Source organism: Pseudoliparis swirei, chromosome 13 (genome assembly GCF_029220125.1).
Source record: "Pseudoliparis swirei isolate HS2019 ecotype Mariana Trench chromosome 13, NWPU_hadal_v1, whole genome shotgun sequence".
Lineage (NCBI taxonomy): Eukaryota > Metazoa > Chordata > Actinopteri > Perciformes > Liparidae > Pseudoliparis > Pseudoliparis swirei.
In genome coordinates, this window is record NC_079400.1 from 20,849,325 (window position 1) to 20,863,012 (window position 13,688).

The following is a 13,688-nucleotide window of genomic DNA, read 5'->3' on the forward strand; positions in this document are numbered from 1 at the left end:
AATAAAACTATGCAGTCATATTTATGTAAAATCTTTGAATATTCTTACCTTATCGGTTGACATCATTTCGTGGTTTCTGACTTCGTCTGGTCATCAATACAAGTGATGCGAGGCTGCATCTATCGTAACTGGGTATTTACGACACTGAAGTAAACGTTAAATACCTCCAAAACTGAAGGGGGCGCTAAAAGGGAAAAACTCCATTATGGGGCTTTAAAGGGATTCATGATTGTACAAAGCTGAAGAGCTGCTCTGGCTTTTCCCTCCACTACAGGTGTAACCTACCTGTCCCTCGCCGATGGAGGAGGCCGCTGCATCCAACAAGGTGGAGGCCCCAAAACGCCAGAAGAGAAATAAGGTAGAGATGCAAGAAGCTGTCACACCTGTGAAATACATAAAAACAGATCCTCAGTTCGAGAGCCCGTTCATGTGTTTGTGTTCCAGGCTCGAGGGCCGGGCCGCTCGGGCAGGAAGAACAAAGACAAAGAGAGGAGGAGGAAGAGAGAAGGAAGAATAAGGACGAGCGCCCCGAGCGTGAAGGAGGACGACGCCGAGTGGAAAAGTGACGGAGAGACGGTGGAGGTGGAGGACAGCGGCAGCCGAGCGGAGCAGAACGCCCCCGTAGAGGCCCCCGTAGAGGACAGCGTAGAGGCCCCCGTAGAGGACAGCGTAGAGGGCCCCGTAGAGGCCCCCGTAGAGGACAGCGTAGAGGCCCCCGTAGAGGCCCCCGTAGAGGACCCCGTAGAGGACAGCGTAGAGGCCCCCGTAGAGGACAGCGTAGAGGCCCCCGTAGAGGACAGCGTAGAGGCCCCCGGAGGACCCGTGGGGCCCCGTGAGGGACAGCGTGGAGGCCCCGTGGGGACCCGTGGGCCCCGTGAGGACCCCGTAGAGGCCCCCGTAGAGGACAGCGTAGAGGCCCCCGTAGAGGACCCCAGGGACGCCAAGATGGTGCCGGCTCAGACGCAAACGAGGAAACGCAAAGGCGCCAACAAATTCACGCAAACTCCTGCTGCGCCTCAGAGACACAAGGAGACGCAGGCGGACCTCGGAGAGGCGAAGGAGAAGGAGGCCGAGGGGGTCAGACCGGAGGTCAGACCGGAGCACGCCGCTCGGAGCGCAGTGTCTTCGGCCGAGGGCCGAAACCCGGAGGGGGAGGTCAAGTCCGAAGAGGAAAATCCAAATGCCGGAAAAGTCTCGGGGGGAGGAGCCAAAGCGATGTCCTACGCCAGCGCCGTGTCTGGACAGACCGGCGGTCCGGAGGCCTCCAGAGCTGCCGAGGAAAACACAAAACCTCCTCAAGGCCCTCGGTAAAGCTCACGTGATTATTATTATTATTTTTAAATAATTGCGACCAAGCATCGGGTCGGACGACGAAAAATGTGGCGCAGATATAAAGTGTTATGTAACGATAAATGTTTTGCAGGTTTCAAGTGGAAAATAAAAAAGCTTAATGGAATCTATAAGATGTGCTGATTGAATGTATTTAGTGTGTGCTCCGCTTCTGTTCCGCTGTGAGGAGTTTTGACCGTTTCCTCTGATCGTAAACGTGTCTTCACAGGGACCGAAGCCCAGTCAGAGCTCCGCCTCCTGCTCCGCCTCCTGGTCCCACCTTCACCGTTCACATCTACGCCGTGCTGGACAAACGGTTTCGCTTCAGCCAAGACCAAGACACGCTTCTGATGTGTTCCAACGAAGGAGTTTTACCACTGAAGATGACGCATTTCGTGTGAGTATTGCTTTAGGGGCGGAGCTACAAGGTCTCCCCGGCACTCCTCTTCAGTCCACATTTGGTCACTTCCTGTTCACTGGTTGCCAGTACAGAGCCAACAAGTGAAACCCCACCACTGAACCTTCAGCTGTGACACATGTCCATTATTCTGACTCGTAGTGGACTGAAACATGGAGATCTGGTGGAAGCAAGTCTTTCCGTAGAAGAGAAGGACTTCAGGAGAGGCGACCGCTGGACGTATTGGTACGAAGTCCAGCAACGAAACAAAAGGATTCCAGGAAGTATCACGAGACAAGTTCAGATCCCCCACGAGCAGAACCAGAAGGGTAAGAGAACGTGCTGCACCTGAAGCTCTCTTTAACGAGACCTGGTCCCTCTAGAGCTGCACCTGAAGCTCTCTTTAAGGAGACCTGGTCCCTCTAGAGCTGCACCTGAAGCTCTCTTTAAGGAGACCTGGTCCCTCTAGAGCTGCATCTGAAGCTCTATTTAACGAGACCTGGTCCCTCTAGACTCGCACCTGAAGCTCTCTTTAATGAGACCTGGTCCCTCTAGAGCTGCACCTGAAGCTCTCTTTAATGAGACCTGGTCCCTCTAGAGCTGCACCTGAAGCTCTCTTTAGCGAGACCTGGTCCCTCTAGAGCTGCATCTGAAGCTCTCTTTAACGAGACCTGGTCCCTCTAGACTCGCACCTGAAGCTCTCTTTAATGAGACCTGGTCCCTCTAGAGCTGCACCTGAAGCTCTCTTTAACGAGACCTGGTCCCTCTAGAGCTGCACCTGAAGCTCTCTTTAACGAGACCTGGTCCCTCTAGAGCTGCACCTGAAGCTCTCTTTAATGAGACCTGGTCCCTCTAGAGCTGCACCTGAAGCTCTCTTTAGCGAGACCTGGTCCCTCTAGAGCTGCACCTGAAGCTCTCTTTAACGAGACCTGGTCCCTCTAGAGCTGCACCTGAAGCTCTATTTAACGAGACCTGGTCCCTCTAGAGCTGCACCTGAAGCTCTCTTTAATGAGACCTGGTCCCTCTAGAGCTGCACCTGAAGCTCTCTTTAACGAGACCTGGTCCCTCTAGAGCTGCACCTGAAGCTCTCTTTAACGAGACCTGGTCCCTCTAGAGCTGCACCTGAAGCTCTATTTAACGAGACCTGGTCCCTCTAGAGCTGCACCTGAAGCTCTCTTTAATGAGACCTGGATCCTCTAGAGCTGCACCTGAAGCTCTCTTTAGCGAGACCTGGTCCCTCTAGAGCTGCACCTGAAGCTCTCTTTAACGAGACCTGGTCCCTCTAGAGCTGCACCTGAAGCTCTCTTTAACGAGACCTGGTCTCTCTAGAGCTGAACCTGAAGCTCTCTTTAATGAGACCTGGTCCCTCTAGAGCTGCACCTGAAGCTCTCTTTAAGGAGACCTGGTCCCTCTAGAGCTGCACCTGAAGCTCTCTTTAACGAGACCTGGTCTCTCTAGAGCTGAACCTGAAGCTCTCTTTAATGAGACCTGGTCCCTCTAGAGCTGCACCTGAAGCTCTCTTTAACGAGACCTGGTCCCTCTAGAGCTGCACCTGAAGCTCTCTTTAACGAGACCTGGTCCCTCTAGAGCTGCACCTGAAGCTCTCTTTAACGAGACCTGGTCCCTCTAGAGCTGCACCTGAAGCTCTCTTTAATGAGACCTGGTCCCTCTAGAGCTGCACCTGAAGCTCTCTTTAACGAGACCTGGTCCCTCTAGAGCTGCACCTGAAGCTCTCTTTAATGAGACCTGATCCCTCTAGAGCTGCACCTGAAGCTCTCTTTAATGAGACCTGGTCCCTCTAGAGCTGCACCTGAAGCTCTCTTTAACGAGACCTGGTCCCTCTAGAGCTGCACCTGAAGCTCTCTTTAATGAGACCTGATCCCTCTAGAGCTGCACCTGAAGCTCTCTTTAATGAGACCTGGTCCCTCTAGAGCTGCACCTGAAGCTCTCTTTAATGAGACCTGATCCCTCTAGAGCTGCACCTGAAGCGCTCTTTAATGAGACCTGGTCCCTCTAGAGCTGCACCTGAAGCTCTCTTTAAGGAGACCTGGTCCCTCTAGAGCTGCACCTGAAGCTCTCTTTAAGGAGACCTGGTCCCTCTAGAGCTGCACCTGAAGCTCTCTTTAACGAGACCTGGTCCCTCTAGAGCTGCACCTGAAGCTCTCTTTAATGAGACCTGGTCCCTCTAGAGCTGCACCTGTACGAAGGCTTCATCGCTCGTGAGGACAGAAGGTTTTGGCAAAACATGTTCAGCTGGCAGAAGACCAAAGTCGTCATCATGGTGTCGGAGGCCTGGGGGGCCTCGGCGAGGGCCCTGCTGCAGAGGACCTTCCAGACCTGGACCCCGTCGGACCGGCGCAGCACCGACAGCCTGTGTGACAGCCTGACCCATTTTAAGAGGAGTCTGGGTTCTGCACACACCAGGATGTGGTTCCTCGACGGCTCGCACCCCCCCGTGGTCGCGGTAGGTGCAACAAGACGCGTTGGTCTCCTTCATGAATCCGTAGTTCAGGAAACACGTGTTTGTGTTCTCAGGCATCGGAGCTGATAGCAGAGACTTTAGTTCAGATCTTGAAAGGCTCCCCGGAGGACCAGATCCCCGGAGGCTGGGGGGGCAGCGGTCCTCTGGCTCAGGGCCTGTCGGTGTTCATAGTCTCCAGGAAGTGTGAGGTGGACCTCGGGGGGGCGGGCTGGACCGAGCTGTGTCTCCGGGTGTCCTCAGAGACCGCGATGGACCAGACCAACCTGGACTGGCTGCTCGGTTACGTCCAGGCGCCTCAATAGTGAGTCTAGCAAAAGCTTCAAAAGGAAGTCCACTTCCTTTGACTTCCCTTGACTTCCTTTGTATGACCTCTGTGAGGATGCATGACCTTGGGTCTCCCCTCTCCTGCAGCATGCTGCTGGGCCTGATGAACCTGTGTGCCCAGCTGAAGGTCTCCGAGCTGGTCCTCCTGGTCCCTCTGCTCTTCAGGCTGAGGCGGCCGGGAGCCGACGCCGGCAAAGGGGGTCCGACCGTGGAGGAGCAGAACTGGTCCGGACTGGAAAACGTGGACTTCTGCAGGTTCAGGGAGGGAATCCGGTCTCGCCCCGAGAAGAGAACGTGAGTCTCAGAGGAAACCTCGTGGACACCAAAACCAACAGGTTGCGTCTTGTGACCATTTCCCGAGCTGCAGTTCAACATCGTTTTATAAACATGCATCAAAACTCTCCTGGTGGAACCCGGCATCACAGGATCCTGAGTCCTGAAGCCCAGAAGTCGTTCTGCACTTCCTGTTCCTCCTGATGGAGGTCATGTGACTCTCTGCTCCGCAGGAGGATGCTGAGCTCCATCCGGACCCTCCTGCCTTCAGAGGATCCTCAGCTCCTGATTGGCTGGTCCGCTCTGGTCCCGTTTGAGGACCTCCCTGAGTTCTCTGAGCTGACGGCGTTCCCTGCGGAGCAGCTGGTCCACAGTCTGTTTTACCGGCTGAGACGATGTGGCGACCACCAGGAGGAGAACGCTCGGGTGGGAAAACAATGAATACTCGTATGAGCGGACAAACGTACACGCAACGTAAGTTGACCCGCGATGTTCTCTCAGCTCGCTCAGACCACGCTGACCCGCCTCCTGCTGCAGGTGGACCGGGAGCAGGACAGGTGAGGCTCCGCCCCTCCCGTGCAGCCCCGTGTGGGGACTCCCCTCGATGGTTCTGTAATGCTTCGTGTCTGCAGGATGATGCAAGGCGGACACGTGGCGCCCGCCTTCCAGAGCGCCGCCGGCGTGCTGAAGTACGTGTGCCTCGCCGTGCGCCTCGTCCAGTGCCACGAGGCCGCCGCCCTCTCCTTCCGGCTCGTGGTCAAACTGGCGGAGCTGCTGGGTGGCGAGGTGAGCGGAGGCGTGTTGACCGTGAGCTTTACGCGCTCGCCGCGGGGCGTCTTACCCCCTGCCTCCCCTCCCCCGTGTCCAAGTCCTCGGGCGACGGCGGCGAGGCGGCGAAGAGGCAGAAGCTGTCGGACGAGCTGGAGGCAGCGAGGCAGCGAATCAGAGAGTGGCGGGACGGGCTGCTGCAGAAGCCCCTCCTCTCGGCCTCTAAGGGCCTCAGCTACCCGAAGGAAATGGAGGTAGGCGGAAGACTCGCCGTCTGTTTGGTGTTTAAACTAATATGCAAACAACAGGCTGGTCCTCTGATGATGTCATCACCAGATGTGGGACGCGCTGCTGAAGGCGGACGGCTCCGCCCCCTGGAGGTGTGGCCTGCAGCGAGACCTGAAGAAGAGGATCTCCCAGGTGAGCGGTGGCGTATTGGTCAGAGGGACATAGAGATAAATATATATATGTATCTACATATATATATGTAGATACATATGTATATATACATATATATATGTGTGTACAGGGCTCCAGACTGCGACCAAATGGTCGCATTTTGCGCCTAAAATTAGACACAGTGCGAGTAAATTTGTCATCAACTCGCGCATGCGCGACCAGTAAATTAGCAGATTTCTTTTTTTTGTTATTAAATATTTTTGTTGCTTACAAACTTGTTCTACACTTCAGCCCACTATAGTTAGCGGTAATGCCTGAATGACTGGTTTGCTAACCGACATTAACTCCAGAAGAAGAAGAAAGGAGACGAAAACCGAAGAAGAAGAAGGCTGGCCTGTGTGTGAGAGGGGGGGGGGGGGGGGCTAATGTGTGAAAAGAGGCGCACAGCAGCGGAGGGCCGCAGAGTGAGAGGTCCACGAGGGGATCCTCACCACCGAGCGGCGTCCCCGTCCCCCGAGTTGAATCTCTGGGTCAACTCAGCCGACTCTCACACGTCTGAGCCCCTATAGACTGATGTTCACGGTAAACACATTCGATCAGGAGCGCGCGAGGATTTTGATAAAGTTAGCGAAAGGATTTAAGTGACAACATCCGGTTTTGCAAAGTTAGCAGAAAGAACCACGTGAAACAACATCCGTTTATCAAAATAAGATGTCGACAAATCATACACTAACATATAAAAGTAAACAATGAACTGATGTTGTATCTTTATAGATAGTTTCTGAGATTTAGCTTAAATTATGCTAACATTAAAACATTTTTACTGGACCAAGGAAGAGTTTATAAAAATTAGTCAGACTTTTGTATGTTAAGAAAAGTCCTGTATATAGATTTCCCCAAGAGTTCCAGGAAATGAATGATGCAGATGTGTTCCATACATATCTGAAATCCTACAATAGCAATCAAACAATTTTAATGTATCAATTAGGACATTTTCAAAGTTAAAGTCCTAAATGTTTAAAGAAATCGGTAATTTCTTTAATGTTTGAGTTGCTTTATATATGTATTTCCTCATAGTCCTAGGCAATAATGCTACACAATAAATAGAATGCTTCAATCGACACCGTGATCGGTGATCGGTATTATCGGATCGGCAGATACTGATTTCAGTGATCGGTGATCGGCACCAAAAACCTGATCGGTGCATCTCTTGAAACCAACAAATGTTTTGATTGGCCACATCGAAGTGCAACATGCACATGCTCAAGGTATGTTTTCTCTTAAAATATGTTTAAACTCAATACAGTAACTTCTGAAGAGTTCTCTGTTGTGAATGTTTTGCAGTTCATGAAGGCAAACAGGCATAAGATTGTATATTGTCAAATTATTTATCAGTAATACAGTAAAAATGATGGGAAAACTTTGCAAGTCGATTTATAGTGTGTCAGGGTTTTCCCTGCAGAGAAAATTTGGGCGGGCCTAAGCCGTTTTCGGCGCCTATGACAAATCCAGCGCCTAAGGCAAAAAAGTCTGCGATTAAAAACTACGAACTTGATGTCGGTAGCATCGCTCTGTCACACGAGCCGAGAATTGTTGACGGGGGGGGTAGACGAAAATTACAGAGTGGCGGGTGGAGATTTCCCCCTGTTATAATAGTAGGGGAAACACTGGAGTTGATAAGCGTGTCTTCTTGTCTGATCAATACACAACTGTGAGGTGCGTGAATGGACCGAGCGGCCAGCTGCTGATCACTCACTCAACAGCTCGACCTGCACGAATAGACGGTGCGCGCACAGCGCGCAAAAATTTTTTTTGGGGAGCACCGAAGACCCATTATGACCCAGGAAAAACCCTGTGTGCGCCCCTAAATTTTCTGCTTGCGCCCCTAAAATTTTAAGTTAGGGGCCACTGTGCTCCTAGTAATAAAAGTTAGTCTGGAGCCCTGGTGTATATATATATGTAGATATATATATATATATGTGTGTATATATATATGTATATATTAGGGCTGTGAAACGATTACAATTTTTAATCAGGTTAATCACAGGTTTCTGTGGATTAATCATGATTAATCACATATTACCGATATTCTCTATATATTTTGTGAGAACATAGAGATTTATGACAAAAGACAGATATATACATTTATACATTCTTCTATACAATGGTGCTGCAACTCAGCAGTTATTTAGCAGTTTTCTTCCATATGGAACATTAATACATCTTCATCCTGAACAGAATGTTTAACCCTCCTGTTACCTTTCAGGTCAATTTGACCCCATTCAATGTTTAATGTCGGTGTTCTTTGGGGTCAATTTGACCCCAGGCTGTTTTTCACTGTGTCAAACTTATAAGAAATATCAACTTTTTTATTTATTCAATGGGCTATTTAGGTAGTCAACAAACAAACATAAAGTACCTCACACTTAAACTTGGGAAACAATATTAATTCTAATAATTTTCTGTAGGTTTTAATTGCTGGGGTCAAATTGACCCCGAGGGTAAAATATGTTAGTAAATGTAAAGGAGGGTTAACCTCTTCCACTCCACTGAGGACGCCGGCGTCATTAAGCCCCTCCCCTTCCCTTTAAACGGCTTGCTCACGCAGACCACGTCAATAAACATGGGCATGTTTGGTATCCCAGCATTCAACATATCCTCATCTTTGCAAAGAACATATACATTTTCTTTTATTTCGTAATAATTTTTCACAAGAGGAGCCCTAACACACTGTCTAAAGGGTCGTCGCTGAGTTGATGGAGGGTGCTCCAGAGGTGTAATCTGCGATCAATGCAGCAAGTCGGGTCTTGCAACATTTCGACGGAGAAAACGTACAGAATACACTTTCTAAGTAGATGTATTAGCGGAAGTACTAGCGGAAGTTAGCAGAGAGCTAGCGGAATCAGAAAAGGTAAAAAGTTTTTTAAAAAAACTTTTTTTTTGGTGCGCTGTGTCTTCCCTGACAGTAACGTGTTGAAGCCAGGAGACCGCGCTGTCTTTGCCGGGCCATGAACACGGTGATTTGCTCCGTTTTTGTTTGACTACATTTTATGAGTAACAGTTAGGGGGGTGCTAGTGACTTTTCATGCGCGCAGACCGGCATCTGAACTCTGCGGCAACCGCGATCGACATATTGAGCACCCCTGCATTAAAACATTGGTGCAAGTGACTTTTTTTCGTCCCGATGTGCGCACACACGCCGGCATCCGAGCTCTGAGTCATGTTAACGCGACACGTAGAGGCAGAATGACATGCTGCTGGTTCGAGACGACCAACAACAGACGGATTGGAAGCTCATTCTGCGCATGCGTTAAATGCGCTAAAAAATAATAACGAAGTTCAAGATTTCAAGATTCAAGATGTTTTATTTGTCACATATACACACAGGGTGTGCAGTGAAATGAAAGTGGCAATGCTCAGCAGGAATGTGCAAGGGCAACAAGTACACACTATTTACAAATAAAAAACAACACAATATTTACAGTAAGTGTGTGTGTGTGTGTGTGTGTGTGCCTAAGAGGGGCAGTTGTGTGGGTCTATGTGGGGGTCCTGGTGAGGTCGGAGTTCACAGTCCTGATGGCCTGAGGAAAGAAACTCCGTCTCAGTCTCTCTGTTCTTGCAGCGTGACTACGGAGGCGCCTGCCTGACCGCAGCAGCTGAAACAGTCTGTTGTTGGGGTGGTGAGGATCCTTCATGATCCTGCCGGCTCTGGTTCTGCACCTCCTGGTGTACAAGTCCTGCAGGGTGGGGAGTGTAGTTCCAATAGTGCGCTCAGCCGAGCGCACTACTCTCTGCAGAGCCTTCCTGTCCTGAGCGGAGCAGTTGCCAAACCAGGCTGTGATGCTTCCTGTCAGGACGCTCTCTACAGCTCCAGAGTAGAAGGACTGAAGGATCCTCTGGGAAACTTTAAATTTCCTCAGCTGCCTGAGGTGGTAGAGGCGCTGCCTTGCCTTTCTCACCAGAGTGTCTGTGTTTGTTGACCATGTCAACAGTTAAACCTGTAATTTAATTAACTGAGTTAACGCGTTATTTTTCACAGCACTAGTATATATATATATGTGTGTATATATACATATATGTATGTATATATATTAGGGCTGTTAGCGTTAACGCGTTAATCTATGCGATTAATTTGGCCGCGTTAACGCACTAAAATATTTTAGCGCAATTAACGCAACTTTGTTTACTTCCGGTGTTCGTTGAAGTTTTTACACTCAAACCGAGTGTCAAACCGCGGCAGTACGGTTTAACACTGTTTCCGTTTTTAAAACAATTATTTCTCCGCGAAAATAAGGAGCATAAATCAGTTTAACTCGTGGATGAATCAGTCGGGTTTCCTCCTGCTCCTCCTTCCTCCCGTCTCCCCCTCTGATACACAGAGGAACGGAGGGGCGACGTGTCGGGGGACGCGGCGCGGAAAGAACTCGTCACACGAAACCTTCACCGTGATTGGTCAATCCGTTTGTCTGTCAACATTTTGCGGCAAAAACAACCAATGAACACTCAGTAAATCACAAAGGACCTCACAGGTGAGGCTCTATAGCAGCCTGTCAGTCAGAGAGCAGAGAACACGGCACCAGGACAACTGAGCCTCATTGAATAGAGCTGAGATTGTTCTGGAATGTTTGATGTAGAACACGTGGGGGTGTGTCACATGAAAACGCCTTTAAACGGTGAATTTAATTTATTTTGTAAAATGTATAAAATGCCCCCAGCCTCCAGAGGGTTAACGTGACATATGTGAATGTCAGTCAGTTTCCAAGGCCACTGGTTCTGCTGTTCAGTGTTAAAGATGACAGGACCAATGGGTCTCAATATATTTTTTTTTTTTACTAATCTGATGTTTCACTGAAGAAACAATTTATCATCCACGATATTAAATACCTCGCTGGCACTTTATAGGTAGGAGCCTCTTTGAAAACACAGCTCTGTGTGAAGTTTTGTCTTTAAAAAGAATGAACTTTTAACTTTTAACTTTTAATCGCAATTAATGAATTTCAAAATGTGCGATTAATTAGTTAATTTTTTTTAATCGATTGACAGCCCTAATATATATATATATATATGTGTGTATATATACATATATACATACATATATATGTATATATAGATGTATATATGTATATATATATTCCTCTGGTGTCCAGGCCAGCGAGGAGGACCAGGTCCTGGTCTGCTGCGTCATTCAGAAAAGTGACGACGGAGTCCGGGCGTGTTTCAACGAGCAGCTTCAGTCGGCTGTCAGGACCATATGCCAGGTATGAACAACACAGGTATGAACAACACAGGTATGAACAACACAGGTATGAACAACACAGGTATGAACAACACAGGTATGAACAACACAGGGATGAACAACACAGGTATGAACAACACAGGTATGAACAACACAGGTATGAACAACACAGGTATGAACAACACAGGTATGAACAACACAGGTATGAACAACACAGGTATGAACAACACAGGTATGAACAACACAGGTATGAACAACACAGGTATGAACAACACAGGTATGAACAACACAGGTATGAACAACATAGGTATGAACAACACAGGGATGAACAACACAGGTATGAACAACATAGGGATGAACAACACAGGTATGAACAACACAGGGATGAACAACACAGGGATGAACAACACAGGGATGAACAACACAGGGATGAACAACATAGGGATGAACAACACAGGTATGAACAACACAGGTATGAACAACACAGGTATGAACAACACAGGGATGAACAACACAGGTATGAACAACACAGGTATGAACAACACAGGTATGAACAACACAGGGATGAACAACACAGGGATGAACAACACAGGTATGAACAACACAGGTATGAACAACACAGGTATGAACAACACAGGGATGAACAACACAGGTATGAACAACACAGGTATGAACAACACAGGTATGAACAACACAGGTATGAACAACACAGGTATGAACAACACAGGGATGAACAACACAGGGATGAACAACACAGGGATGAACAACACAGGTATGAACAACACAGGTATGAACAACACAGGTATGAACAACACAGGTATGAACAACACAGGTATGAACAACACAGGGATGAACAACACAGGTATGAACAACACAGGGATGAACAACACAGGGATGAACAACACAGGTATGAACAACACAGGTATGAACAACACAGGGATGAACAACACAGGTATGAACAACACAGGGATGAACAACACAGGTATGAACAACACAGGTATGAACAACACAGGGATGAACAACACAGGTATGAACAACACAGGTATGAACAACACAGGGATGAACAACACAGGTATGAACAACACAGGTATGAACAACACAGGGATGAACAACACAGGGATGAACAACACAGGTATGAACAACACAGGTATGAACAACACAGGGATGAACAACACAGGTATGAACAACACAGGGATGAACAACACAGGTATGAACAACACAGGTATGAACAACACAGGGATGAACAACACAGGTATGAACAACACAGGTATGAACAACACAGGGATGAACAACACAGGTATGAACAACACAGGTATGAACAACACAGGGATGAACAACACAGGTATGAACAACACAGGGATGAACAACACAGGTATGAACAACACAGGTATGAACAACACAGGGATGAACAACACAGGGATGAACAACACAGGTATGAACAACACAGGTATGAACAACACAGGGATGAACAACACAGGGATGAACAACACAGGGATGAACAACACAGGTATGAACAACACAGGGATGAACAACACAGGTATGAACAACACAGGGATGAACAACACAGGGATGAACAACACAGGGATGAACAACACAGGGATGAATAACACAGGGATGAACAACACAGGGATGAACAACACAGGTATGAACAACACAGGGATGAACAACACAGGTATGAACAACACAGGTATAACAACACAGGGATGAACAACACAGGGATGAACAACACAGGTATGAACAACACAGGGATGAACAACACAGGGATGAACAACACAGGGATGAACAACACAGGTATGAACAACACAGGGATGAACAACACAGGGATGAACAACACAGGTATGAACAACACAGGGATGAACAACACAGGGATGAACAACACAGGGATGAACAACACAGGTATGAACAACACAGGTATGAACAACACAGGTATGAACAACACAGGGATGAACAACACAGGGATGAACAACACAGGTATGAACAACACAGGTATGAACAACACAGGTATGAACAACACAGGGATGAACAACACAGGTATGAACAACACAGGTATGAACAACACAGGGATGAACAACACAGGTATGAACAACACAGGGATGAACAACGTGTCATGACTGTAACACCTCCTTTAGGGGGCGCTATATATAATGATGTTAAATGAATAAGGATGTTATATATGTATATATAACATCCTTATATATATGTATATTTTACATTCTTTTATATAAGGATGTTATATATATATAAATATATATATATATATAAATAAGGATGTTATATGAGTGGCGTGTCCGGGTGCTCAGAGGAGGCTGGAGGGCGACCTGATGAGGAGCCTCACCTCGCGGGTGGAGGACCCTCCCGAGGCCGTGGTGTCGGCCGTGGTGGTGGAGTCGGCGGCTCGGTTCGGGGACCCGGTGGTCCGGCTGCTGGACCCTCAGTCCGCCGTGAGCCAGCTGCTGTCCCGCGGTACGTCCTCCTCACCT

General features: G+C 48.4%; 2 protein-coding genes across 3 annotated transcripts in view; both read left to right on the forward strand.

Annotated features, from left to right (window-relative positions):
* The first annotated feature begins 255 nt into the window (after positions 1 to 255).
* LOC130204003 (apical membrane antigen 1-like protein) lies at positions 256 to 901 on the forward strand. The gene is made up of 3 exons (XM_056430477.1): positions 256 to 358; positions 445 to 822; positions 890 to 901. The coding sequence occupies exons 1-3, from the start codon at positions 299 to 301 to the stop codon at positions 899 to 901; spliced, it is 450 nt and encodes a 149-aa protein (XP_056286452.1). The 5' UTR covers positions 256 to 298.
* Positions 889 to 13,688, forward strand: part of rnf213b (ring finger protein 213b) — a 37,487-nt gene continuing 24,687 nt past the window's right edge. Inside the window, exons 1-13 of one of the 2 annotated variants that reach the window (XM_056429171.1) lie at positions 889 to 1,307; positions 1,559 to 1,726; positions 1,889 to 2,055; positions 3,916 to 4,190; positions 4,262 to 4,509; positions 4,620 to 4,826; positions 5,039 to 5,231; positions 5,307 to 5,362; positions 5,438 to 5,591; positions 5,675 to 5,827; positions 5,910 to 5,993; positions 11,120 to 11,230; positions 13,509 to 13,671. In XM_056429171.1, coding sequence (XP_056285146.1) covers positions 946 to 1,307; positions 1,559 to 1,726; positions 1,889 to 2,055; positions 3,916 to 4,190; positions 4,262 to 4,509; positions 4,620 to 4,826; positions 5,039 to 5,231; positions 5,307 to 5,362; positions 5,438 to 5,591; positions 5,675 to 5,827; positions 5,910 to 5,993; positions 11,120 to 11,230; positions 13,509 to 13,671 — 2,341 coding nt within the window. In that variant the 5' untranslated portion in view covers positions 889 to 945. The remainder of the gene's footprint in view (positions 1,308 to 1,558; positions 1,727 to 1,888; positions 2,056 to 3,915; positions 4,191 to 4,261; positions 4,510 to 4,619; positions 4,827 to 5,038; positions 5,232 to 5,306; positions 5,363 to 5,437; positions 5,592 to 5,674; positions 5,828 to 5,909; positions 5,994 to 11,119; positions 11,231 to 13,508; positions 13,672 to 13,688) is intronic. The other variant, XM_056429170.1, reaches the window with a different exon arrangement.

Bases quoted from the DNA above. Each gene is read 5' to 3' on its own strand.
- LOC130204003 (XM_056430477.1), top strand. From the start codon at position 299: ATGGAGGAGGCCGCTGCATCCAACAAGGTGGAGGCCCCAAAACGCCAG. The intron at 359-444 runs GTAGAGATGCAA...TTTGTGTTCCAG, and splicing joins AACGCCAGAAGAGAAATAAG to GCTCGAGGGCCGGGCCGCTC.